Here is a 26786-nt window from a genome sequence, read left to right as displayed (position 1 = left end):
CACATAGCTCTCCCCATATTACAGCCATAGTGCTGGTCATGCCATGACTCCAAACACCAGATCATCTTTATTTTTAGGCACTTCAGCCCGTGTGCGTGTGCATGGGGGGGGTGAGGTGGAGGGGGTTTCTCCCCAGAAATTCTCGGACTCGTTCCTGGAACTTGGGAACAGAACTGGCAGCAAGATAAACACTTCCTGCTTGGATGATATCATCTAAACAATGGGGTGGGGGGAGAAAAGAAAGAACAGATGCTTGCATCACTTTATCATTTTCTACTTTATTACTTCAAATTAACAACCACAATAAAGCTCAAAAAAGTCCAATATTTACACAGGAAAAAAGTACAAAATTCCCCCCCCTCCCAAAGTTCTTCAGGTTTTTTTTTTCCATTTTTTTAAATTACAAAGTAATAAAAAGTTTTGCTCTTTAATTAAAAAAAGAGAGACAGTAAGAGGGGTAAATAAATTAGGAAAAAAATAAGGGGAAAATAAACAAAAAAAGTTGTTAAATAGAAAGGATAAAAACAAAACAAAAATAACACAAGCCCTGCCCGTCCAACCACCCACTGGCTTCATGCTACAGTGTCAGTGCGCCAGGAAGAGGCCATAGGTCGCAGTGGTGATCATTGCCTTTTAAAACCCAAGAAGGTTGGTGTCTTGAGTATTCCTAAAATGTATTTAAAAACTCAAGTGGTGGGGGAGGGAAGAGGGCTGCCAGATACTGGATCTTATTTAGGGTGTGGGCAGAAAGAGACCAAGGATAGGTCATCCTCCCCCAGCAAGACCAGACCCCTGTTTCTGCATGCCCCTCTCCTCCTTGAAGCCCACCACTCTCCTCGGTAAAATAAGGGGAATTTAAAAATAATTATAATAATAAAATAAAAACCCTGAACAAAACAAAACAAGAAAACACCACACATGGCCAGACAAAGATCCCACCACCGGAATAGGAAGTGGGTTACAATCTCCCTGTCCTTCAAGCTTGACTTTGCCTCATCCACGCAACTGGGTCCCCCTCCAGAAAGAAATCCTTGACACGCTGTGGCTGTTCGTATCATTTGCGCCTGCCTGGCACTTCTTACTGCCCGCAATGGTGCTGAGGTGGCATCCAGGGAAAGGAAGCCTCAAAGCATGGGAGGCCTCACCCAAGGCTCCCCTTACAGCTTGCAACCCATTTCTTTTAATGCTTGAGGGGGGGAAAAAAAAGTCAAGACTTCTCCCACCAGTCAAGGCTGGGATTCAAGTCTCAGGAGACTCCTGAAAAACAAATCCACCCCTTGTTCTCGGGGGGAAAAAGAAAAAGGAAAAAAAAGAGAGAGAGAGAGAGAGAGAGAGAGCGCGCACGAGAGAGAGAAAAAAAAAGACAGAGCACACATGTGCAACAGAGAGAATTAAAATTAAAAAGTTATACTAAAACCATTAATGTCCAAAATAAACCAAAATAAGGGTAGGAAAGTTATTTAAGGGAGGAAAAAGAAGACAGACAGACTAAAACAAGGATGGGGGAAAGAGGGGAGTGAGCCGAGAAGATGGTGGGGCGGAGGGGAGGGGAGGGGGGAGAGGGGAGGGGAGCTGCACGAAGGCAGGAGAGGTGTTTCTGTAAGACTCCCGCGCTGTTGGGTTCTTGGAGGCGCTGATGTCAGGGAACATAGGCGGCAATCTCAGAATGGTTTCACACCGCTATGGGGGCAGCTTGTCTCCTTGATGTTGGCAAAAAAAAAAAAAAATCTGTTTTTGTTGTTGTTTTTTGTCTTTTTATTTTAAGGGTTTTTTGTTGTTGCTGTTTTGGGTTTGTTGTTTTTTGTTGTTTTTTTTTGTTTAAAAGAAAAATACAGTGAAGACACTGCAAGAGAAGGATTGAAAGGGAAGAGTTAGAGGAAAGGCAGATCTCCTCACCAGTTCCAATGACAATTTAAGCTTGTTAATCCAAATTACTCCCTTCCTCTAGTTCCAACACCGCCCCACAGAATCATCTCTCTCCAAGAGAGGGGCAACACAGGTCAAACACCCGAACCTCCCCTAAGCACCATCACGCTATTAGGACCACACTAATTAGGAAACAATAAAATGGATGCCCACTCTAGGAATAAGAGAGTGGTTTCTACAGCCTTCCTCCACTAGACAGCAATGGAATGAATGTCAACACCTCCACTCCCATTAACATGACACAGCTGCAGACAGCCACATTGATCTGTTTCTCCAGACATGGTGCCATGTGCCCTTCCCCCTCCCACAGGGATTGTCAATGAAGGATGTGCATCTTGCTTGTCCCTCAACATGACCAAAGGAAAAAAAAAAAAAAAAAAAAGACATTTCACTGGGATACGCAAGGGAAGGGAAACACACTGACCCACTACAGCAGCACCCAGGCTTGAAGCTGATAGTTGGCACCAGACCTTTTCTCCTTGGCGAGACCAGGGGCACCAGGGAGGGCACTCACCTAAGCAAACACTGGTCCGGTGACATCCCTTCTTCACTTCCCAAGATGATCAAATGGCACACTTGTCTAGAACAGAATAAGGGAGAGTGGGCAGGGGAGGAAGAAGGCTGGGTCTCCCACTTGAGTGCTCTGTACATTCCCCAACCTTGATGCCTCTAACGGACAGTCACGGTAGCCTGAATTCCCAAGAACATGCTGCCCCATGCCATTCTAACCATTAGTCAGGGAGAAAGCAAGAAGACGGCTTGGTCTGGCAGTATCCTGAAAGCCAGGGTAAGAAAAGCTCATCCAGCATCAGCCCCTGGAAAGTCAATAACTACACAGTGGGGAAGAAGGCTTTACAACAGGCACCTTCTTGCAGGAATAGGACATCCCCTTACTGGAGCCAATTCAACAGCCACCAGCTCCCACGGTCCTCTGGGTGCAGCCTGACCGATGCCGTTCTAGACAAGACTCTGGGCAGGGACTCACCTGTGATGCTGAAATCCGTGACACCTCTTGCCGACCTGTGAGGTCAGAGGAGGAGACGTTGGCAGGGGCTCCCCTGTGTAACCTCATGCTGACCTTCCGTTCCCTGTCCACTCGCGAGATTGCCCTGGGGGACGTGTTTCCTACTTAAGGGACAGAGAAAAGAGATACAAGAGACAGGTGTTCAATGCTTCTGATTTTCAGGCTCATGTGCACTTTGGCCCTCCCCCATCTTCCCTCTCTCCATACTCACCAGACTGTTGGATTCGGGAAGTGGGTGTGGAAGCCATGGGCTCAGCGACATTGCGAAGACGATTGGCAGTGGCTCCAGCTGGGGGCCCTGGTGGCAGTGCCCGTGTGGCAGAGCCCCGGAGCTGCCCCATCCGCTCCTCTCGCTCATGCTCTCGCCGCTCCCGATCCATGTCCTCAGGATTCCGGGCCGCTCCCTGAAACAGACACCCCCAGTCCATGGCACCCTCTGCCATCAGCCAAGAAGAGTGCAAGGCAGCCCTCTCCATCCACCCCCTGCCTAGAAATTGCACCTTCCCTAGGTAAGGTTTAAGGTATGGTCCTAAAAAAAGGAGTCCTGCACAACCTTCTCTCTCACCAGGCTTCAATTTCCATGTGTGAAGAAATAGGAGAGAGGAAAGCATGCAATGTTGCAGAAGCTACTGGAATCTAAACAATGCGTTAGACAGGCAGACACCCCCCTTGCCCCAAAGGATACAAGACAGTAGCAACAATCACCAATTAACACCGTCAGCTTGCTCTACACCTACTTACACTGCCCATGTTCTTGCTCATGAACAGTCAGACCTCTCACAGTCAAACTCTCCAACCCAGCCCACCTTGAAGTAGCATGCCCCACATAACGGCATCTCACTCACAAATTTGAGCATGTTCCAGTCAAAGACATAATCATAGGAGAAGCCCTGGCGGTGGAAGAGGTTGCGGAAAAGCTGTCGCAGGTATGAGTAGTCAGGCTTGTCGTCGAACCGCAGCGAGCGGCAGAAATTGAGGTACGTCGAGAACTCAGCTGGGAAGAGGCAGAGCAACAGTTGGTCATTAAACACCACTCTGCCTCAGTGAGGCACCATAACTTACCCCTGAAATGAATCTCCAGGGGAAGCCAGGAAGGCCAGGACATCTCCCCACCAAAAAAAGAGCTAGATCAGAAGGGCAGCATTAAGCTACCTTCTCTCCTTGGAGAGCCTCTGCTTTGGGTATGGAGGAATCCACCCAATTCATTTGAGGGAAAATGCCTGCTCACCTCACCTCTTTGGCTGCTTTTCAAACAAGGGGTAGGTCACATACAGTCCCCAGGATATATCAAGGAATAAAGGGAAAGGAGAGACTTTGTCACTACAAAATAGGCAGAACAGAGATGTGGGAGGAAGGGCCTGTGGGGGGAGAACAGGGCCAAAGTAGTCCAGAGCAGCATCGACTGTACCCTACCACTAGATGCCACAGCCTCTTCAACACCATGTATGGCAACACAAGGTCCAAACCTTCTTCCATGATAGTTGTCTCTAAACTGGGTCACCCCTAATGTACTAATCACCCAAAATTAGTGCCTAAGAGATTTCCAGGGGGAGTCTCATTTCTACACCACAACGTGTGGTGCTCATGTTCCCTCACCCCCACTCTCTCTTCATTGGCATCATTAGTGCAACTACAATAAACACTGGTTAATTCACCATTGTACCAATTCCCTGCTCCTTCCCCACCCAAAACAATCAACTCTTAATTAACTGATCACTTTTGGATAATTCAACATGATCTGCATTCCCCTTGGAGTGATGAATGAAGCAGTTTACTGCCGTTGCTCTCCAACAGGACATGCATCAACATATGCCATGCCCCCCACAGCTATCAGAAGCCAGATTCAGCAGGGCTCCAGCAGATCACACTGCCTCAGTGCCTGATTGCCCAGCTATCCACCCACAGCTTACAGCACTTACAAGGGTATCCTTTGCAGAGCACCTCAATGGGTGTGGACATCTTCTTCTCACTGATACGCTCGTATTTTTGGCGCTTGGTGGCAGCCTTGAGGCCCTGCCAGGGCAGCGAGCCTAGGTTGAAATACATGAGCACATAGCCCAAGCTCTCCAGGTCATCACGGCGGCTTTGTTCTGAAGGAGAGAGAGTCACACATGAGGAGGCGTGACCAGAGTTGTTTTGGCAGCAGTTACAAGGTGTCAGGCTTACACAAGGAACAAGAAACAAATGCTTTTGCTTCTAAAAAGCCTCCTCCGCTCTGATAAATTTATCAAAATAGATATGCCAGAATAATGAGTCCAATGCAAACCCCCATATGAATATTCTTATTGTGGAATAAAGACCGCTTTTTTTGATTTAGCCAGTTCCACTTCGGAAGCGAGTAATTAGGTCAGCAATTCCCATAAGAAGACAGACTCATTTATGCGCAGGCACCCACCCCTGTCCATAGTGCTGCCCTGATGCTACAGACTCCCCACTCCATCATTCCCAGTCAGTGCCACAAACAAGATATCACAACAACACCCCCTCCACACACCCAGCTCAGAATCCCATTCAAAACTAAGTAGATTAATCATGGTTGGAGCGGTTATGGAAGGAAAGGATGGTACTGTTACATCAAGAACAGGCCATGAAATTAATTGGAACGTCTGTGTCTCACAGGCCAGAATAAGTGACCTACACAGTCCCTTCTGGCCTTAAATGCTATGACTTCTAAATAATTTAAGATTTTTCAGATACTTACCTGCCTTTTGGGCTGAAATGATCGAAAGCTCAAAAGGAGTTTATGAATCAGTGTTAAGGTAGGGTTTGAAAAAGATTTTCCCCACCATTCGGATGTGGAAGACGTCACCACCAACTCCAACTCTGGTAGAGGCTGCCCAATATTTACCCACTATAATATTGGTTTTCTTTGCTTCACACACACGCAGGCAAGCTAAACTTAAACACGTTTCACACTGGGTGTCTGCCTCAGGCTCAAAGGGGGTTTTCTATGCGTTTGTTTGGAAACTTTCAGCTAAAAATGGTCCAGCCATTTCAGAGATGAGGTTAGGGAGACATATTTTGTTTTGCCCATTTCACCTCCCACTCAGTACAGAAGATTCATAGATGTTAGGTTCGGAAGGGACCTCAATAGATCATCGAGTCTGACCCCCTGCATAAGCAGGAAAGAGTGCTTCTTCACAATGTTATGTTGCAAAACTCATGCCCTTCCATGCTTTGGAGCTGGGGCTTGAAATTTGTTTTGGGGAAGCAGGGACCAAGGATAAAGTCGCCCTGGTCTTCTGCAACCCTGTGGAAATCTGCCCAAGTTATAAGCCTCCAAATATAGCTACAGTTTGTGCACGGTCTGAAGAGGGCTGGTAAAGTTTGGCAGAAAAATTCTGTGAAGATCCAGTCCACACTTGGGATACAGGGGATCAGCAGCTCTTGGCAGCAAGGGACAGGTGAGCCACTAGGCACTAGAACCAAGTATAGGGGTAGAATTTTCTCCTATGCTCTCAATGCTCCCTCTGCTGGCACCCAGAAAGCAAGGAAGAGGAGAAAGCTACAGATCAGAACACAGAAAAAATGAGAAACAAGGAGGGGTGCTGCAGAAAAGAGGGGAGAAGGGAAACATGGAGTCAGATACTGAAGCCAAAAGACTTACAAATGATACGGCATACTCCTCTACAGAGCAAATCTTCAGATTCTGTTGCTGGCAGACTAATGTAGCGAGTGGCAAAACCCACTGAAAATGTATTTCACCCCCCCCCCCTTTCAGAGACTAGTCAGTCCAAAGGATGATAGCCTACTATTTCTGCCACAATTGTTTACTTTGTTAGTTCAACCAAGGACCATATGTAGCAAAGCAGCGGCCCAAAACTCTACTGATGAACCAAGTGGTAGCCAATCTGGTGTCTGGCATTTTGTTTTTTTTAGCTTGTTTTAAATTTAGAAAGTATTTAAAGAAACAGACACACAAACAAACCTCTAGGTTAGAAGAACAAGCTTGCTAGGCTGCAAAAATCAGACACGCAAATGTTAGAAAATTCCATAATTAGTTTCTTGTGTTATCTTAATTCAATTTAATAACTGGAGTATGTGCAATAAGACAGCCCTTAGCTAAATGAACACAGTCCGCTTTTTCCACAGGACCCCACTTTTTTCATTCAGCACACAGGAAATGGCTACTTCAGGGATGAAGCCAGGTTGGATAGGGAAGTATGCGTACATGCATGCACCTTCCTTCATTGGCTGAAGCAGTTAGGCGTGTAATGAATGAGGCAGGAGATTTCAGAAAGAAAAAAAGGACAGTCACCGATTAAGATATCTGAATGCTGAGCTAGGACAGTATTGGGCTCTTTCCCTGCCTGGGCCACACAGTGCCTACATGATACTGGGAAAATCATTTAAAGCAAGCTTTTCCAAGCTCATCCCTTACTGCATGCTCCTTATTTTTGAGATAGGCAAGTTAAAACACTTCTGTCTGATATACAGAAGTCCTAAGCATTTGGAACTGAAACTATGGCCAAATAGCCATGCTTTTGCACAAGGCATGCTAAAAAATGCCTTGGAAACACTGGAAAATATCAGGGTCTGGATGAGCACTAATTTGGGGTGCCCAGATTAATATTTTTGACAGTTTTGGCTTTACTTTTTTCCTGTGTCTCACTTTCCCCACTTTAAAATGGGGATTGTACCTTCCAACATCACAAGGTTGCTTATATTTTTGGAGCACTTGAAGAAAACAGTAAATATGCCCTTAAGAAAACCAGTAACTGTGCATTCAGTGCAAGGCTTGCATATATGGGTTCACTGAGGCCAAAGCATACACACAAAATGAAGAGAATTAAACAAGGGAGGGGAGGTCCCGTGCAGACTGCTTTGCCCTGGGCCATGGCCCAAAGTGGGACTCGGCGAACCTGGAAGTGGGACTTCCAGCTTCGCTTTTGCCATGTCGACCGGCATGCCGGTTAATAGAGATGCCAGTTAACTAAGTGCCGGATAACACGGCTTTTATTGTATACTGAACAGATACCCATTCACTGAATGAGGCAGGGCCTCTTTGGAAATAGCCAACTGCATAATAAAAGACTATGCTGGAATCCAAAACACACACGAGGCTGAATTAAAGAGACGTGGCTAGCCTTACTTCTGCTTGGATGCAATACAATAAATTTTGGAACACAACAACAGCTATCATTTCAAAAAGTTTGGAGAATAATCTGGGCTTCGGCAAGCAGAAGGGTGAAACAGGGCACAACTGACTAGTAAGCCTCATCTCTAGTAAGGAGGCTGAGCAGCTCAAACCTCCCTAGTAACCAAATCAAAGGAAGCTATTAATACACCCCCATCTCGTCTCTGCCCGTACAGATCAAAGTGCCGACAGCATGAATGGCTGGAAAAATAAGACAACCTGGCATGCGAAATAAGTTCAGCCTGCAGATGGAAAAAAGCATGCAACCCTTCAATGTCTCATGCACACTTTAACTCCATCTTAAAGCTAGACCATGACTGGGGAGGGGAATCCAATACAGCCCCACAAACATAAAATTGTGTTCTTATGCACGGTGTCACTAAAGTTCTCAGTTATGAAGCGCAGTGAGTGAAAGAACAAGTTAAGAACTATTTAGAAAAGCTGGACATATACAAGTCCGTGGGGCCGGATGGGCTGCACCTGAGGGTGCTGAGGGAGTTGGCTGATATGACTGCAGAGTCACTGGCCATCATCTTTGAAAACTCATGGAGATCAGGAGAGGTCCTGGATGCTTGGCAAACATAGTGCCCACATTTAAGAAAGGGAAAAAGGATGATCCAGGGAACTATAGAAGTCAGCCTCACTTCGGTTCCTGAAAAATCATGGAGCAGATCCTCAAGAAATCCATTTCTAAGCACCTGGATGAGAAGGTGATTAGGAATAGTCAGCAGAGATTCACCAAGGGCAAGTCATGCCTTGCCAACCTGATTGCCTTTTATGATGAGACAACTGGCTCTGTGGATGCAGGGAGATTAGTGGATGCAGTACAGTCTCCCACAACACTCTCGCAGGCAACCTAGGGAAGTACAGGCTGGATGGATGGACTGCAAGGTGGATAGAAAACTAGCTGGATCATCGGTCTCAGAGGGTAGTAATCAATGGTGCAATGTCTAGTTGGCAGCTGGTATCAAACAGAGTGCCCCAGGGGTCAGTCCTAGGGCCAGTTTTGTTCAGTATCTTCATCAACGACCTGGAAAATGGCATAAGAGTGCACCATCAGCAAGTCTGCATGTGACACCAAGCTGGGGGGAGTAGTAGATATGCTGAAGGGTAAGGCTAGGATTCAGAGAGAACTCAACAAATTGAAGGATTGGACCAAAAGAAATATCATGAGGTTCAATAAGGACAGGTGCAAAGTCCTGAACTTAGGATAGAACAATCCCATGCACCACTACAGGCTGGGGGCTGACTGGCTGGGCAGCAGCTCTGCAGAAAAGGACCTGGGGGTTACAGTGGACAATAAGCTGAATATGAGCCAACAGTGTGCCCTTGTTCCAAAGAAAGCTAACAGCAGACTGGACTGCACTGGTAGGAGTGTTGCCAGCAGATACAGGAAGTGATTATTCACTTCTCTTCAGCACTGGTGAGGCCATATCTGGAGTACTGTGTTCAGTTTTGCGCCCCCCATCCCCCAACTACAGAAAGAATGTGGACAAATTGGAGAGTCAAGCAGAGAACAACAAAAGTGGTGAGGGGGCTGGGGGACGTGATGTGTGAGAAAAGGCTGAAGGGGCTTATTTAGTCTAGAGAAGAGAAAAAACAGAGGGGATTTAATAGCAGTCTTCAACTACCTGAACGGGGGCTCCAAAGAGGATGGAGCTAGCTATTTTCAGTGGTGGCAGATGACAGAACAAGAAGCAACCATCTCAAGTTGCAGCAAGGGAAGTTTAGGTTAGATATTAGGAAGAATTTTCTCACTAGGAGGGTAGTAAAACACTTGAACAGGTTATCCAGAGGCGGTGGACCCTCCCCATCCTTGGAGGTTTTCAATACCCAGCTAGACAAAGCCTTGGCTGGGATGATCCAGTTGGAGATGGTCCTGCTTTGGGCAGGGGGTTGGACTAGATGACCTCCTGAGGTCCCTGCCAACCCTCATTTTCTGTGGCTATGATTCTAAGACAAAGTCAATACCCCCCCCCAACCAAAGGTCATCGCACTTTTAAAGTGTGGCCCACGTGCAGCATTTTAGTGAGGGTTTTAACTCTGAAAAAAGTCTATGGTGCCTGACAACAGAGCTACATCTGTGTGTATACCCCAAGTGTGCATTGCTTCACCTTAACATGTCTGAGTTTTTAATTATGCTTGATTGCAATTATCCCAACACCATCCCTATGAAATATTCTACCGTTAAAGACACACACTCTCAAACTTAGCTCTGTATAAACAGTTTTGGCCTAGGACCATATATTAAAAAGCACAATTAACATTATTATTTGTCTCTTTGTGCTTTGCTAACACTAGGCAACTTCAACCTCAAAGCCCACCATCACCCTCCACTCAAGAATGCTGCTTCTTATACCCAGATGAGTAGAAAACACTTTGCAGATGAAAAGCAGTTTGTCCTCACAACACCCAGAGAGGCACAGAAAGGTCTCCACTTTTTCCTGCTTGTAAGAGAAAAACAGAAAGAAGAGACTGACTTGAGGTGATGGAGCGAGTCAGTTTTGCAGGTGGGATTACAACTCAGACCTGTGCTTAGTCAATCACAGGCACCACAATTCATCATCAGTTTCAGCTTGAGCAGCTCCACAACTGCAGCAAGCTGCTGATCCTCTTCCCTTCCTCTCTGCCCAATAACCCTCTCCCACACCCTGCTTAAGACTGCTTTCCTCCCACCTCAGACACATGGCTGGGCCAGCCCTGTCCCTGCCCTTCCCCCTAGCTAGCTACCAGATGAAAGCTGAGTCAGGAATGGGCAGGAGGTTGTGTGGGGAGCACATGTCTGGACAAAAAAGTGATATAGGATTTACACCAGATGAGATTCACCACCCAGCCCGATTCGCTGCAGCCAGATGTCCTCCCCGCTTCCCAGAACAGTGACTCCCACCTGCCCATTCCAAAACAACAATGTTTCCATGTGCGAGTCCCTAGAGATTGGCTCCCTTTCCTGGAATCAGCCCAGACCCTCTCCAGCCCTTGGAAAGTCCTTGTCAAGTCACTTCTTTCCCATTTGACATTGGGTCAGATTTTGTTCACTCCAGGATAGCACATTGCAGAATGATTAGTACCTTTAACAGCACATGAATGGAGGCTGGACCTGCAGAAATGCTACAAGACCTGTTTGGCCCAGGCTGGTGCCATCTATAAAAGGCATTTAGAGATGGGGAGGGAAAAATAGTTCCCCCATCTCCCTCCTCCAGACAGAATCTACTAGTCTGTCTCCTAGGCACCCCTGGATATCTATTTTGGATTTGACAAGCTCAGAAAGATGCAAAGGATTCTCATCCCCAGAGCACGTGAAAACTGACTGGAATGCATGAACCAAGGGCTGCATAGTCAAACGACTCTCCCAGTAACAAGTCTCCAGCTGTGGAAACCCTCCCTGCTCTTCCCACCCACTGTTTCTCCAGTCGCCAGGAGAAGAATGCATTTCCTCCAGACACTGGAATGTCCAGTCCCAAGCCTGCACATACAAAAAGGCATTAAGTTGCTTGCTATTCCCGACCCACAAATGCACTGACACCTGGCTCCTCTGCCCTCAAAGTTACTAAGCTCTATGCATTAATGTAACTGAAAAGTCAACTGTTCACATTTAAAGTTCCCAGAGGGAACCGTTGCCCCACAGAAATCTGTCAAGGGGGGGAAGTCTCAGGTGCCTCAAGCCAGAAGCCCTAGTGCTCCAACTGTGGCTTTGATACTGACTCCCTCAGCAAGTTAATCATTTCACCCTGCCGTGATGCAGAGAAACGAATGGCCAAATGGAGACAGTACTCCTAAGAGCTGCTGCATGGACCAATGTTCGCACAAAATGGAGGGGGAAGAAAGCCATGTAAGAGTCGTTCCCAGATTTATGAACATGCCACTTACCCTTTGAAAAGCAAACAACATCTACATCTTGATCATGTGCCTGACTCCAGAAGCAAAGGACTAAAGAGTTAGGACAATGGCAGGCAACTCAAACACCTATTTTGAATGCTTAGCCTCTCCGTAGTTCAGTTCAGACATGGCAGCCACAAAAAGAAAACAGTTGTTGACAGACAGTAGTTGGGACTATTTTATGCACACTCAAGGTTCCAGTCCTGGTAGCATGCCATATTTAATAAGGATTGCACAGTCAGGTTATATATAAAGCTGGACCAAAATATGGCTGGCAAGGACCTACATGGCTGGCCAGGGCCAAATTAATGCATAGACAAACTAGGCACATGCCTATGGCCCCGAGCTGCAGGGGGCCCTGGTCCTGCCCTCCGTGTGGCAGCATGAATGGCCCCATCTGCCTCCCTTCCCTTCCCCTCTGCCAGCACCACAGCAGTGGGGCTATTTCCTAGCAGCAGCTCCAAGCCACACTGCCTGCAGTCAGCAGCACTGGGGTGGGGAAGGGGATCTTGGCCAATTTGGGGCCCACGAGCTTGTTTGCCTAGGGCCCACTAAAAAGAGTTAAAAAATCAGGCCCTGAGGCTTGCCATATTTTTCAGATATAGCCGAGAACAGTAGAGCTACCTACACCCCATTATGCAGCACCCCCAACAAGTGAGGGCAATCCATATCTTTGCAGAGCAAGTTCTGCCTCTATAGTATCTGAAAAGCTTTTCCTGGAGACTCACAGGGATGTAAAGTCCTGCAGAAACAGATTGCTATAATGCACTCTCCCCTTTATGATTCTGAAGAAAGGCATCTGATTGCAAACAGAGCACAGCACTGTGCATGCCATCTTCCTGAGTCTGCAGAGCGTATGTGTGTTCCTGCTGGCCCGCCAGCCACAAGATGAAGTTAAGAAGCTGAACACTTTTATTGCTGCTGTTCAACGCGCTGTGGGCGGCTACGAAACTCGCTCTGCAGCTGATACACCAAGTTGCAAGCAAAAGAAAGGAAATGAGGCATGGGAGAAACGGGCCCAATGTGAGAGGCTGCACAAAAAAGGAGAGACCTCATCTCCCTGCTCCTCACAGTAGTCAGATGCCTGAGCAAAGAGACCAGCCCCATATCCAGCTCAGTGAGGTTTGGAAGGAGAGTGGAACATTAGATATTTACTAGCCAGAGGCCAAGACAAACTGTCAAACAAACCCCTGATTTCCAGCTGCATCCAGGTAGCACCTTTCCCCAGCCTTGAAGTGGTAGGAGCTGGGCATGTCACCAGGCACTAAATGCTGACCTGACTGGCAGAGCTCCATACCTACAGCCTGCTCTTCAGGTCTCTGCCTAAGAGGGTGGTTGCTTGGTATGGGGTTTTTTGTTGTTGTTGTTTAAGTCCTTGCAAATGCAATTCTTCAACATCCCAAAGTCTGAATGCCCCCACCCTTGGCAGAGACCAGTCCTACACCACTCATCCAGCCTACAGGGCTGGATGAGTTTAAACACCCTTACCATACAAAAATATATGATGCCTATACAAGTGCAGTGAGGCTGCACGTAATTACAGCACATCAGAGTGGACTTGATTAATCAAGTCTGCTGTAGCGTGGTAATTACCATGCCCCAGCAGACTCCAGTGTCATGTGCATCAACATCTCCGCACTGAAAAAATGGCGATGGGGTGTTTTACCTAAAGCTCCTTCGACAAAGCTTTAGTTAAAGCGCTCCTGCTGCCACTTCTCAACATGAGGACCCTGATACATGTGATACACCGGGTGTTTTAATTAAAGCACCCTCCCACCCCCCAAGCATGTGCATAAACACCCCATAGCATGCAGTATGAACAAAAGACAGACTAGGATTGGGAGGAATGGAGGCAGACAGTATAGAAGTGACTAGCCCAAAGTTACCCAGCAACTCAGGGTCAGAACGAGGAACACAATCCCAGGCCCTCCAAGTCCCAGTTCAGCACCTTATGTATTGGGTCATGCTGCTTTTCAAGCACCATGGAGCAACTGCAGCATGGAGATCAGAACAGAAGCCATTATGCAGGCTTCACTGTAGCAGTTGCTGTCTCTTCCCTTACACTGATCTACACTGCCTGGGCACTCCCCTCAACATGACAAGTCATTCCCCACTCCCCCCCACAAAAAAATTTGTGCATGGGACAACAGGCTCACCAATTCCCAAGTGGGTGTTGATGGAGGCATAGCGAGCTGTGCCAGTCAGGTTCTTGTTTTCCCGGTAGGGGATGTGCTGGTGGGTCCGGGCATCTCGGTATTTCTTGGCCAAGCCAAAATCAATGATGTACACTAGGTTGCCCTTCTTCCCAAGCCCCATGAGGAAGTTGTCTGGCTTCACATCCCGGTGGATGAAGTTCTTGGAATGAATGTACTCAATACGGCTGATCTGGAAGGGGGAGAAGACAGAAGAAGTGGAAAAGGGAGCTCATTAAGGTTGTTTCAATTACAATCCTCATCTTCAACAGCCTTATGAAAAGCAAGTAACCTGGCAAGCCTACCCAAAACAGGCAGGGGAGGTACATTCAAACTACTAGCTTCCTATCACTCTGAAGCAAAGGTCACAAGTCATAGCCAAGGAAACTTCTCCTCAACCCACTGGGACTGAGAGGTGGCAACAGAACATGAACCAAACAAAACTTCAAATCCTCCTAAGGAGGAGACAAGGGGAAGCTAGTTTGTAAGGAATATTATGTCCTAAAGGTCAGCCAACCTAGTAGTAAGAGACCAGGATATGGGGCACTTTTTTTTTTTTTTTTTTTTTTTTTTTTTTTTTTTTTTTTTTTTTTGAGGAGAGGCAGAGAAGGAAGAGAGGAGGAAGACAGATTCCCCACCTCTGTGTTCTTACACCGGCTTTGAAGCATCGTGCTAGCCACTGTGGGAGACTGGATACTGGATTATATGGGCAACTGATGTAATCCCCCTCCAATAAGCCCTAGGTTTTTATAAATGGTTTAACAGCCCCCCACCTGCCTCTTTAGGAGGAAAGTCCCTAGAAGCCATTTCAGCTCATGTCAAGCAGATGGGAAAGCCCAAAATACAAGAGCTTCAACAGCTACTAACTGGAGAGGGTGGGGAAGCAAGGGCAAGATATGCACAAATGCCTTTAAAAAGGAAACTCACCATCTGGTCAGCCAGCAACAACACGGTCTTGAGACTGAACTTGCGAGAACAGAAGTTGAAGAGATCCTCCAGGCTGGGCCCCAGAAGCTCCATCACCATCACATTATAGTCTCCCTCTGCCCCACACCACTTAATGGAGGGAATACCCACTGGAGAAAGAAAGGCAGATCACCATGAACCAGAGGCAGACAGAAGATAATTACAGTGACTCCCCACCCATCAGCAGCATCTCCTGGTGAGGAGGACACATCCAACACTAAGATACCTCGGCAGCACTTCCCTTTTCTCCTCTTAAGACCCGTGGAAACAATTTCTGCCTTTACCCCCACTGGAGACAGCAACCTCCCTAGGCTCCTTTCTACATCTCACCTCCTCCCTGCATCATCTTGTAGAACTTGCTCTCAATGTGGAGCTGAGGGTGCTTCGTTTTGACACATTCTAACTTAATGGCCACCTCTTCACCCGTGGCAATATTAGCACCTGCAGAGAAACAAGGGCAAAATAAAAGTTACACATGCTTTGAATTGCATTAAACACCTTATCATAAAAGCCAGTACCCTGGAATGCAACAGAACTGAGCTTCATAATTTTAGCTTTCGTGTAAACACACAATCCAGCCCACATGTCTGCCCTCCCCCCCACCTTTTTTTTAGTTCTTGTATTTGCAAAGAAAGGCTTGCAAAGGCCAGCCAATGCAATCTCTAAGGGGGGAAAACTGTCCATTATCTCAATAAAGCAAGCTTAAAATTTTACAATGAGAATTTTAGCTATATTGACAAAAGCAGTCAATAATGGCATAGTTGAGTGCAGCAATTCTTATCCCACAATCCCAAATTGGCCCCTCCTCTAGGAGACAAAAATCTCCACTTTCTCCTTCCTACTTCTCCAGTGTGGTTACCTTTTGTCAATATGGAAGTGTTTGTCATACCCCAAATTAAAACTATGAAGAAATACACCGGATGAAACACTGAAACAAAAACAGAGGCTCTTAAAGTTGTGTATAGGTCTTGGCATATAATACCCTTCTCTAACTCAAACCCATGCATACAGTGGAATACAAAGTACTAAAGGTTGCACAAAAACACTGAAGACAGGTAACACAAGGGATTTGCCTGTGCCTTGGAATATCCAACAGAAGTAATCCTGGAACATGCACATTAAATCAAAGTCAGGCTGGTGAGGAAAGAACGTTTATACAGCCCACTAGAAGCCAAGGGACTGGAAAAGACAGGGACAAAACAGTGAACTGGGGTGAGTCACAGAAGAAAATGCTGATCATCCAGCCAGTCTTGGTAGGTCAAGTCACTTCTTGCAAAAAGAACAACGGTTCCCAACCGGGAAGCTGTGACATGGGCATTATTGCCACGTTAGCAGCAGCAGCCAAGGAGAACTGTCCCACACACCTGTTTCTAGGAGTGGAGGAGGGGGGTCAGACCAGAAACGGTTGGAGGCGGGAGGGCGTGATCATGCCACTTTAGGCTCAAATAACCCTAGTGCAGGCAGGATGTGCATTCCTGCCACAGTCGCTTCCTAATCCAGCTGTGCACATGGTGCATACGGTCATCCCACATGGCTGCAGTAGCAGCGGCAGCATCACCCAGTAGAGTGCCACCGAGGTGAAGCCAAAGCAGCACAACAATGGTTCTCCACTGGGGTGCCAAATTCAAAACATGGTACAGAGGGGTACCCTGAACCTAAAAAGGCTGAGAACCACCACTGTAAAAACTCAGCACACCAGCTTGGCCTCCTTGGCGAGGGATGCAGAAAGAAAATATTTGTGTCCCATTCATACCCACCCCCCCACCCTCTATCCTTAGCCCCTCCTCACCCCTTGTTAGAACCAAAAAGGCAAAAAGCAACACTCCGGTTTACTCTCCCATGCTGTCTCCAAAAAAGGAGATGGACCCAAAGTCCATTCCCTGTGGATACTTCCTGAAAACAACAAGACACCCTGTTCACAGAAAGATGTCACCTAGAGTCTACAGTGGCAAGTCTGCAACAGGCAGGCTGGTAAGAATTTTTGGGTGAGGAACAAAAAATGATCGGGGACCTGGACAGACACTGATGTAAGCAGAAAGATCCAAAAAGCCAGAATGCAGAAGGGCCCATGAAGAAGTGCGGGGAAGAAGAATAAGACATGGCAGCAATCTGCAAGTATTTGAAGGCTATAAACAGCAATGAGGGAAAAATAATTATTCAGACTGCTCCAAGGCAGGAGGAGGAGTAACAGGAAGAATATTATGAAATATTTTTACTCAGTACTGAGGGACAGAACCATGTTGAGAGCAGGAGCCATTTAGCCAAGGGTCATATTTGGAGAGAGAGATAAATTCCATCTTTATATTACAGCCTGTGGGTCAGAGATATATTTAGGACTATAATATATATCTCACACACGCACTCGGTTTGCATATAGATGAAAGTTACGGCATGGCCCCTGAATAGTAACTAAGCTTTTAGTTAATTATTTGTTCGGTCCCTTATTCTCATTCTGCATTTCTCAGTGGGAAAGATACTTGCCTGTTAAGAACTGTAGGTATTTAGGACCCATATATAACTTCCTTCCCTCTCCTCCCTTCTCCCCGCCTTTCTGACACTCCCCTCAGCTCCTTGCAGCAATTCACAGTTCCTTTCCCTCTGTGGGTGTTGTTCCCATCCCAGTCCATCCACTCACACAATGAACAATATGCACAAATGTCTCAGAAATGTCATCATTTGGCTTTTGAGTAACAACCCCAAAGAGGTTGGGGGGAAAAGGGATAGGGAGAAAAAAGAGAAAAGGAATAGGTCAGTTCACATCTCCAGATCATTATTTCAGGCTGATGGCAGATTTGAAAAAGGAGGACACTGCAGCCATTCCAAGCCTGTTTGTATGTGGGAGATTATCACTGTCAGCACGTAACATAGGAATTTTTTTTTTTTTTTTTTTTTTTTAAATAAAAGCCTGTAACCGTAGGATGTAAATCCCAGATGTGACAAACAATCCTAGCCTTTGGGTCCCATCTCCTGCAAAGTCCAATACAGGGGTGTCAGTTTCCCCTGGGAAGTAGAAGCAACCCCAGCTCTTGGGATGTTTTAGAAATAGACTAGTAGACAAAGCTTTAGGGAGCTATACCACAGGGATTAATCCAGTATTTATCAGTGTGACTAAACACAAAGCATTTGGTGAAAGCCCCGTACGTTTCTTAAAAGCTCGCTCGGTTAACAAATCCTCGCTGTCACCCTATGGCTGCAAGTACATACTAAACTCAAGCCACAGAAACGCACCCGGACAGGTTATGCGACTTGCTCAGAGCCATGCAGGCAGCAACAGGACACAGGTCAAGCATTCAGGAGGTTCTGGCCTTTTCATCATGGCTTTTAACTCCAATTCTCTTTCACAACCCAGACTGGTAGAAGCTGGAAACAAGACACCTAACAATCCACCTCCTTCCCCAGAAGCTGCTCCTGGAGTTCAGGGCATGAGAAGACCGTTTCAGACACAAGTGCTGCAAGACTGTCTCAGCCACCTGAGACTTAGGCGTTATCCACAATCCTCTAACACCCACCCCCAGCCGCTCTCCATTGTGGGGGCCATGTGAATACAGAATCCGTTTGTCACGAGCTCTTTAAATGGGGCTCCAGGGACAGAGGGTTGTCACCTGCCAAACAGGAGACACTTTCCACAAGGGATCCATCCCTTTGAAGAGGTAGCAGTTCTGCCTGTCTAGCACAATAATCGGAAGGACAACAGCCATGTTCTTCCTTCTCCCCACACCCTCCCCCTCTACCACTTTCTCCTTGCCAGCTTAGTGAGGGAAGAAAGGATAGCAGCTGAACAGATGGGAAAAGTCAGATAGGGTGAGAGAGAGTTAACAGCTGAGGAAACAAAGGGAAGGAGCTCCCCTCCCCAGTGAGGGAGGAGCATGCAACCAGGAACTGTCCAAACAGACACCACCAGTGTCCCAGCATGCTTTACTTGCCAGACAATCCCCAGCTCACTCTCCTTTCTATGATTCCTCTCTGAAGCAATCCAGCCTCTCCACCACCACAAACAGCTGTGCTAATGCATCTGGCTTCTGACTTGCAATAACTCTTGCTATTCTAACCCTCAGATCCCCATTTCGGCTCTGGCAAGGCACTGCACTGCTGACTGATCCAGCCAAAAAAAAGAGTAAAAAGAAGAAGCTCCTCCCCAACTGTTATTTGTCCAAGTTTCCACACCCTGAACTGCTGTTTACTGAGCCACTAACAGAACCATGGAAAACAGCAAAGGCCAACTACATTGTCTGGTTCCCCACTTGCCCTCTCTGGCCAAAGCAGGGTGGGTCTCTAGAGTTCCTTCCAAAAGCACTGCAGATGGCCCGAAAGAGAGGGGTGAAGTCACCACCATTTGAAATCGGTTTGATGTGCATGTGTACGGGCTAAGCTCAGAGCAAAATTTCAACATTTCAACTCCCAAGAATGATCTGCAAGGAGCATTGCACATGGGTTAGAGAACACACTGCCTCAAGAAGGCCCAGCTGCTCAAATGGGGTTTTCATCTCATTTCTCCCTGTGGCCTGAATGCTCAGAGAGGGAACTAATAGGCGACTGAGGCGGGTTCTGACAGGTTCTAGCAAACAAGTCACTCTTCACTGAAAGGATGGGTAATGGGAGTGTCAGCTTCCTCCACACACTCCACCACGCAGTGTGCCAGCTCCCCAGACTGAAAAGACCATACAGAGTCCAACAAGACCAGCTAACACAGGTTCAAAGACGCTGGCCTACAGCTCAGTGAGTTTTTCCATCGCATTCAAATTTCTCACTTGAGCCAAGTATTTTAAAACACGCCCTTTTTGCCTACCAAGGCTTGGAGCCTTGTAGGCCTCAATTTGCCTTGTTACATAAAACTTGACAAAGCATGCACAGACCAGCCCAATCAGAACATTTTATCCCCTTTGCACAGGTGTAAGGGACCAGGTAAGTTGTCAAGAGGTAAGTAATTAGGACCGTTACCTTTCTGGAATTGCGCGTCTTCCCACATGCATATTCCAGATCCAGATCAGGAGGATAACACCACTTACCAACCTCATTGGGTGCTGCAATGCTTAAATCACATGAAGCAATTTGAAGGCAAAAATTGCTACATTAGTGCTAAAGTTATTACCCATTGTTTTTTTACTTCACTTTTCTACGAGCATTGACATCCAAGTTGACAGCCAGCTAAAGGACCATAAGACAAATGATACGTGGCAACAAGCGTAGGCGGTATTGGGTGGGGGGTGTTATGGAATAGAAAACCTCAGTCCGCTTCTATTTATCATCTTTATCAGTGATCTGGGCAAAGAACGCAGATAGCCCATTAGCAACATTCATGAAGGATATTAAATCAAGAGGAGCTGCAAACACCCATGAGGACAGAGAAATAAAAATAGAGATTTGATGATTAGAAATATGGGTGGGAAATAAAGCAAGTCCCGTTTAGATTAGGTTTCCAAGATAAGATATTAAATGGGAGAAACTGGGGAGCAACAGGGCTGAGCAAAACCTTGTAGCGACAGTTGCCAGGAAGTTACAGATGACTTTGCAATGCAAGCTGGGGGTGGTGGAGGCAGGAGAAGCTCCAAGGCAATCTATGCAGTGGCATCACATTACAGATCACTCACAAGGACAGCCCTTTCCTACCCCACACTGGCACAACCACACCTAGAAGACTGCATTGGTTTCTGGACAACTCAGCAGGTTGACAAAATGGAGGAAATTCATAGAACAATAACAAAAACAATGAGAGGCTAAGCAGCCTGGTTTATGAAGAAAGAGACAAATACATGTCATTACTTGGTTAAATGACAATGAGGGGGAAACACGAGATAAGCATCTAAGTCTTAGATTCTAAGGGGTGCAAACACTAAGGAGGGAGGGTGACCACTCAGGGTGGGCTGAGGAGCTGTAGCTAGGAGTACTGGTGACAACTGGATAAAAAATAAAGTGCACTACCATTAGGAAATTATTTCCTGTCAAAGTGGCTCACAGAACACCGAATAATCACTTGAGCAAAGTCCCATATTTTGGGCCACTAAAAATGGCAGCAGATAAAGCACATGTTCTAAGGGGCTTCATCCCCTCCTTGGAAAGAGATGGACAAGCTGTGACTAGTATGTACTAGAAGCATTCTCCCCCTGCTTCTCCAAGGGACAACACAACAGGAATCCCAATGAGAGGGTTATGCTCCTCCCCATAACCCCTGCAACTACTCTGAGCTCAGGTCACCCCAGCTGGTAATCCAAGTTATAGAGAGGTAGTTAGCTGTGTTAGTCTGAAGTCAGTCAGAAGGCAAAAATTATACACATCTTCCTTCTCGGCATGGGACCAGAAAACCTCCATGGGAGATTTCACTGGGTCTGCCTCTCCATCCTGGGGAAGGGTGGTGTAACAGACCCCCTGACCTAGCTAAGCCAAGCCACCTTTCCCTACTGTTAACAGTCTCTCACACTGACCGTGTTTCCTTTGAGGAAGGCAACACACCACACTGAAGAGCTTGAGGGACAGGAAGAGAAACAGGATTTGCAATGGGTCTGACAAACATGTCCAGAGCAGTCCAGTTCCTTATCAGTTTGGCAAGCCAGTTCCTTCCACTCGCCAGCCTGGACCGAGCTGGTCTTCACCGAATCCCAGCCCCTTGGGGAAGGGCTTTCAGTAGCGAGAAGGGCTAGGGAAGTTAGCCAGTAATGTAACCTTTGGGGTTCACCCTCCCTCCCTACCCTATATTCCCTCCACAAATCATTACCCATTAAGACAAGCAGCACCACAGAGTTTAAAAGATATATCTCTACAGCTCAAAGTACAAACAGAGCGTCACTTACCCAGGTAAATGTCTCCAAAGGAACCACTCCCAATCTTCCGGCCCAGCCGGTACTTGTTCCCCACTCGGAGTTCCATCGTTCAGCAGCACTGAGAAAGGAAGCAAAGGAAATGCAGAGTCAGAGCAGAAACAGGAAGCAAGTGCCTCAAATGTGATCGCATGAGAGACCTGGGGTAATGGTTAGTCCCCTTCCTTAGGACAGAAGCTTTGCAGGAGTCAGGCTTGGCATCCTAGGCGATCATGTCAGAAATGCCACGTCAAAAAACCCCGGAGTCCATGCCTTGTGCCAGTCAAGGCCAGCAGGGGCTGGGGATGCTACAAAGGCAAAACCGAATCCCTATCAGTTTAGGGTTCTGTATTGCCACATTGAAGAACTAAGCTGGACGCCCTGCTCCATCATGCCTTCAAAGAATTGGGCAGGAAAAAAAAAGGAATATAAAGAGGGTTTGGGCAGTGTGGAAAGAAGCAATATTAAATCACCAGGACCAGCCTCATACATGGAAGCCTAACGTAATGCAACCCTGGAAGGTTCTAGTCTCAAAACAGACGCCAAGATGGAAGGGGTGCGAGTCCCCTGCCCTAGCCCGGATTCCCTGTCAGCAAAGGGCCCGGCACTGCTGCGGCAGTTACACCCTGGAACCAACGGCTCCATGAGCCTGAGCTCCACACAGGGCCGGCAGTCCCACCCCTCTGCACAGGGGACAGAGGACACAGAAAGAAAGGAAATGTTCCAAAAACCAGAAAGTCAATATCTTTTCATGTTCCTGCACGTTTCCACACTGGAGATCATGGCTTCCATTACCCTGGTAGATCCCTTGGCCTGCATTAAAGTACACCAGGGTGGGTTTCCTTCACAGCTCAGCCCTCCTCCATTCTTTTATGTGGTCTAAGTACATGAGTACTAAGTATGTGCAACCCCCTAAAAATGCACGCAGAGCCCCCCTAAAGGACGTTACCCTCAGCCGAGTCATTCTTCTTGCGTTTCCTTCTTGGTGGAAGGCCCACGACTCCAGAACTTGCTCCCACCAGAGACCCAGCCCCAGCCTTACCACCTTAGGGTGTGCTGCAGGACCCATCTCCTTGAGCAGGCCTCTGCCAAATGGTGACCTAAAGGTTCCCCAGCAATTTTACCCTGGATGGTCACAACCTGGAGTGTTTCCCTGCTCAAGTCCGAGGAAGAGAGAAAAGAGCTCTTTTTAGAGGATCCTGCTGTATTGCTAGTTTGTGTAAAGTTGCATGATTAGCATACAGAAAGCAGACTCCAAGTCAATGGGGAACAAGCACCTGGGAAAGGTGGGGAAAGTGATTCAGAGTTTCAAAACAAGACCAGAGGAACTTTCCCCTGCTGAGTGAGGCCCAGTGGAGAAAAAGTATCTTTGAAGAGGGGACTGGCTCTGTTGCTGGGAGACAAAAATAATCCCAGCAATAGGGTTCTGGGCACACTATCAGCCCGAAGCTAGAGCTGCTTCTCCTGCCCCAGGAGATGGGATTACAGACAGAAAAGCGGTTGGGCTGGAAAGACAGGCAGGAAAATAATCCCATCAAGGCATTCAGGGGACATCATGAACCCTGAAAGATGAGCTCCCATCACCAGAAGCTACAAACACACACACGTACACAAACACCAAGAGGTGGAGTCCCCTTGTCCAATATTTACCGAAGTGCACAAGTTTCTCCCCATTTAGAGACTATAAAGCCCTTATGACTTGTGGAATAAGGTGCATAAGCAGAGAGCCCTGGGAACAAAACCACAAGGAGTGCGAGACAATTTTATCAGAGAATCAAGCAGTGGGGTCTGTCACCCTATGTAACATACTTCTGGCTTGATCGCCCTTCCAATACCTAGACCTTAGCAACCTGTAGCATCAGTGACAGCCTGGGGCCAGGGCCTGCGAAGGCAGATGTTGGCCAGGCCTGGCATCCTAAGGGTTAGCACACTGCCCTGGTGCCATGTCTAATACTGATCACCAAGGCCTAGCAAAGTTCCCGCATTTGGACCCCAAAACTTAGAGAGTAGTGCCCCACATTGTTATGCCAGAAACTGCGCTGCCATTTTCAGGCTTGAATCCCAAGAGCAGGTAAAATTCCCACCAGGGCTGAGCTCTGTGGCCTCTATACTGAAACGAATCTGTCCCCTACCCTGGAACTATTCCATGCCCAGTTCTGGTTCTTTTACCTCCTGGGACAGACTGAGCGAAGATCAGGGGTACCCGACACAGCTCTGCAGCAAGGAAAGAGGCTACAAAGGGAAATCCAAGGAGACACGCTCAGGGGGCTTGGCAAGTGGTACACAAAATAATAGATCATGATCATGCTTCCTACTGCGACTCCCACTAGTACAGCTTGGGAGGCAGAGCCCTAGAAGGGGCACAGTACAGGGGAGCACTGAGACAGCAGAAGAATGAACTCACTGCAAGGGCCAAAACTTATGCTTACCCCAAGACCTGCTCCAGGGCTTAAAAGATTTACCAGCCCTCTCCTGCCCTCCCCACCCCTAGCAGTTTCCATTTTCATCCCAACCTTCAGGTGCGTCTTTAAGAAAACAGCAACAAGGAGACCCTTACCCCACCTACCCTGCTGTCAGGCCTGTGCTCTCCAACACTCACAGGGCTCACAGGACAACCATTTAGTTTGTTACATCCTTTGGTTTTCCATAAAGGATTCACACCCCCACTTCAAGTATGCAGTCTGTTGGATTATATATGTATATTAATATCCCCATTACACATACACACACACCTACAGCACACCACACAAGCTTAGAAATACTACGCTGCCATCAGTATTGTGTGCACACAGAGCTATGCACCAATCCTACTTTATATTATATAAATACACATGTACACACGCACATTGAGCCTCACATTAAAAAACCCATGACAGACAGATGCAGAGACACACAATCAACCTCCTCACATGTGTGACAGCCCAGAAACTAGCAAGGAGTATGCAATCTTTTAAAAATAAATAAATAAATAAATGGACCCCCCCAAAAAGAATTGTGAGGAACCCAGAGACTCCACAAGCCCAAAGAACAAATATTGAGTAAGAGTTGGCCAGCTACATAATGGAGGCTGCTGGACAGAAGGGAGCCCTGGCAAGAAGGGGAAAGTATGTGTGTAACCAAGGCTGCCTTGTCTGTGGATTATTAAGGACTTACACCTGGCTTTTTCTTAAAAGAAAGCAGGGTAAGGAAACAAGAGGACAGAATTAAAAATGGGGAGGGAGGAGGTGTATTTAGCTTTGAATGCCAAACAAACAGAGGCCCTGCTGGCCCCTGAGCCCCCTCCCACAGTTCCAAAAGGAAGAAAGAAGCAACACACACCAATACGACAAACGCACACAACACACCGGGACAGTCAAACAAACAAAAAACCCTACAAAAATGTTAAAAGGGGGAAAAAAAAGAATAAACAAGACAGCTAAAAAGCCCTTGCTACTCCCCACCCCCCCACAGCTGCAAAACAAAGTCACAGTCCACCCTGGGATTATTTTTCTCCCCCCTCTTTTTTTGGGGGGGGGGGCGGGGCATCACAAAAGGCAGCAGCACCCCATAAAATGGCCCAGAACTTCTTATTTTCTTCCTATTCCCAGCGAGACTCCTTCCAGAAGCCAGAAAAAAAATGCCCATTTGGGATCATGAACCTTTTCGGTACACAAAAGGAAATACTGATTTTCCCCAGCTGATTCTCAACCAGCTGGCACCCCCAGCTCCCAATCTCAACACACACCCTAGCTTGCCAGGCATAATACTTTCTAGTCATCAATGCTGTATAATATATAATAATCTAAATAGTTATAGTAATCTATAATAATACTTACCTATAATCTATAATGAATTGACACCACAGGGGCTGCTTCTCTGTCTTACAAGATCTCTCCCACCCCCCCACCCCCAAACCCCCCCCCGAACAATAGTGGGAGAGATGGGGGATGGGGACAGGGAGAGGGGATCTCAGTTGCTAAAAAGCCTTATAAAAATTGGGGCAGGGTGCTCCGGGGAGCAGGGGGAACAGCAGCCCCCCCCGGCCCAACCAGACCCAGCTGGTGGCTTGTGAGAATCGCGATCCCCGCTTAAGAAAACCCCATTAAAAACCCAGCAGCAAAGAGGGGGGGAACAGAGCAAAACAGCCAGCAGAGCCCCCTCCAGCTGCAGGGGGACAGCCCCTCCGACCTGAGGCAGGGAGAGAGGACCCCCACCGGCAGGATCACAATGACTCGGTGCAGAAGGCGGGGGGCCAGGCCGGGGGGACCCCCCGGTCCCTGCACAGCCCACCCGCTCGGGCTCCCTCCCTGCCTTCCCCAGCTGCCTCCTGCGCCTATCACCCGGCCCGGCCCGGCCGCCTCCCTCCTTCTCCGCTGGCAGCAAACACAAAGGGCCGGGGGGGCCGCCTTTCCCCCCGGGTTTCCCCCCGAAGCCGCGCGCGGCGCCCCGCAATACTGACCCGGCCGGGACGGGCGCCGTGCGCGGAGGCTGCTCCGCGGGCTGCGGGGCGCGGGCGCGGCCGGGCCGCGGCGGATGACGGAGGATTGGGAAGGGGCGGCGGGCGGCCGTGCCCGGCTCCCCGCGCTGCACCGCTCCGCTCAGCTCCACTCCGCTCGGCTCTGCCCACTCCGCCCGCCCGTCAGCGCCTCTGTGCGCCGCTCTTCTCGCCCGCTCGCCGCCAGCCGCCCGACGCCCCGCCCACTGACGTCACCGCCCGCTCGCCCCGCCCTCCGCCGCCGCTTAAAGGCCCCGCGCCCAGTTTTGCAGTTGTTCGCTCCCGGCCTGGCCTCGCTTCGCCTCGCCTCCGCCCGCGCTGGGAAACTAAGGCACAGAGCAGGGGGTGGGACATGCGGGGCAAGGGATCGACGCAGCCTGACCACACACACACATTCACA

At 47.9% G+C, this 26786-nt stretch overlaps 1 protein-coding gene across 5 annotated transcripts; it reads right to left on the bottom strand.

The window, feature by feature from the left end:
* Window positions 1-258: 258 nt before the first annotated feature.
* On the bottom strand, window positions 259-26546 carry CSNK1E (casein kinase 1 epsilon). Of its 5 annotated transcripts, none has more exons than XM_059726405.1 (11): window positions 26351-26545; window positions 21907-21994; window positions 15452-15562; window positions 15083-15231; window positions 14120-14348; window positions 4870-5040; window positions 3796-3944; window positions 3162-3354; window positions 2912-3054; window positions 2441-2506; window positions 259-1700 (listed from the first exon to the last, which is right to left on the bottom strand). In XM_059726405.1, the coding sequence occupies exons 2-10, from the start codon at window positions 21980-21982 to the stop codon at window positions 2474-2476; spliced, it is 1254 nt and encodes a 417-aa protein (XP_059582388.1). In that variant the 5' UTR covers window positions 21983-21994; window positions 26351-26545; the 3' UTR covers window positions 259-1700; window positions 2441-2473. The 5 variants fall into 5 exon arrangements, with proteins under 5 accessions (XP_059582388.1, XP_059582387.1, XP_059582389.1 ...); XM_059726404.1 differs by having other exon boundaries at window positions 259-1843; window positions 26351-26544; XM_059726406.1 differs by having other exon boundaries at window positions 259-1843; window positions 2912-3051; window positions 26351-26544.
* Between the last annotated feature and the right edge of the window lie 240 nt (window positions 26547-26786).

Source organism: Alligator mississippiensis, chromosome 4, assembly GCF_030867095.1.
Source record: "Alligator mississippiensis isolate rAllMis1 chromosome 4, rAllMis1, whole genome shotgun sequence".
Taxonomy (NCBI): Eukaryota; Metazoa; Chordata; order Crocodylia; family Alligatoridae; genus Alligator; species Alligator mississippiensis.
Note: the sequence above shows the minus strand (reverse complement) of the source record. Positions and strands in the feature narration are given on the sequence as shown.

What these genes read in the sequence shown, in the direction of transcription:
- CSNK1E (XM_059726402.1), bottom strand. Translation starts at nt 21,982, where the DNA reads ATGGAACTCCGAGTGGGGAACAAGTACCGGCTGGGCCGGAAGATTGGG. An exon ending in GCTCTGCAAAGGATACCCTT is followed by an intron (nt 3,945 to 4,869) that starts GTAAGTGCTGTA and finishes GCCTCTTCCCAG; the next exon opens with CTGAGTTCTCGACGTACCTC. An exon ending in CACGGATTTCAGCATCACAG is followed by an intron (nt 1,701 to 2,911) that starts GTGAGTCCCTGC and finishes GCCAACATCAAG; the next exon opens with GAGACAAGCTGCCCCCATAG.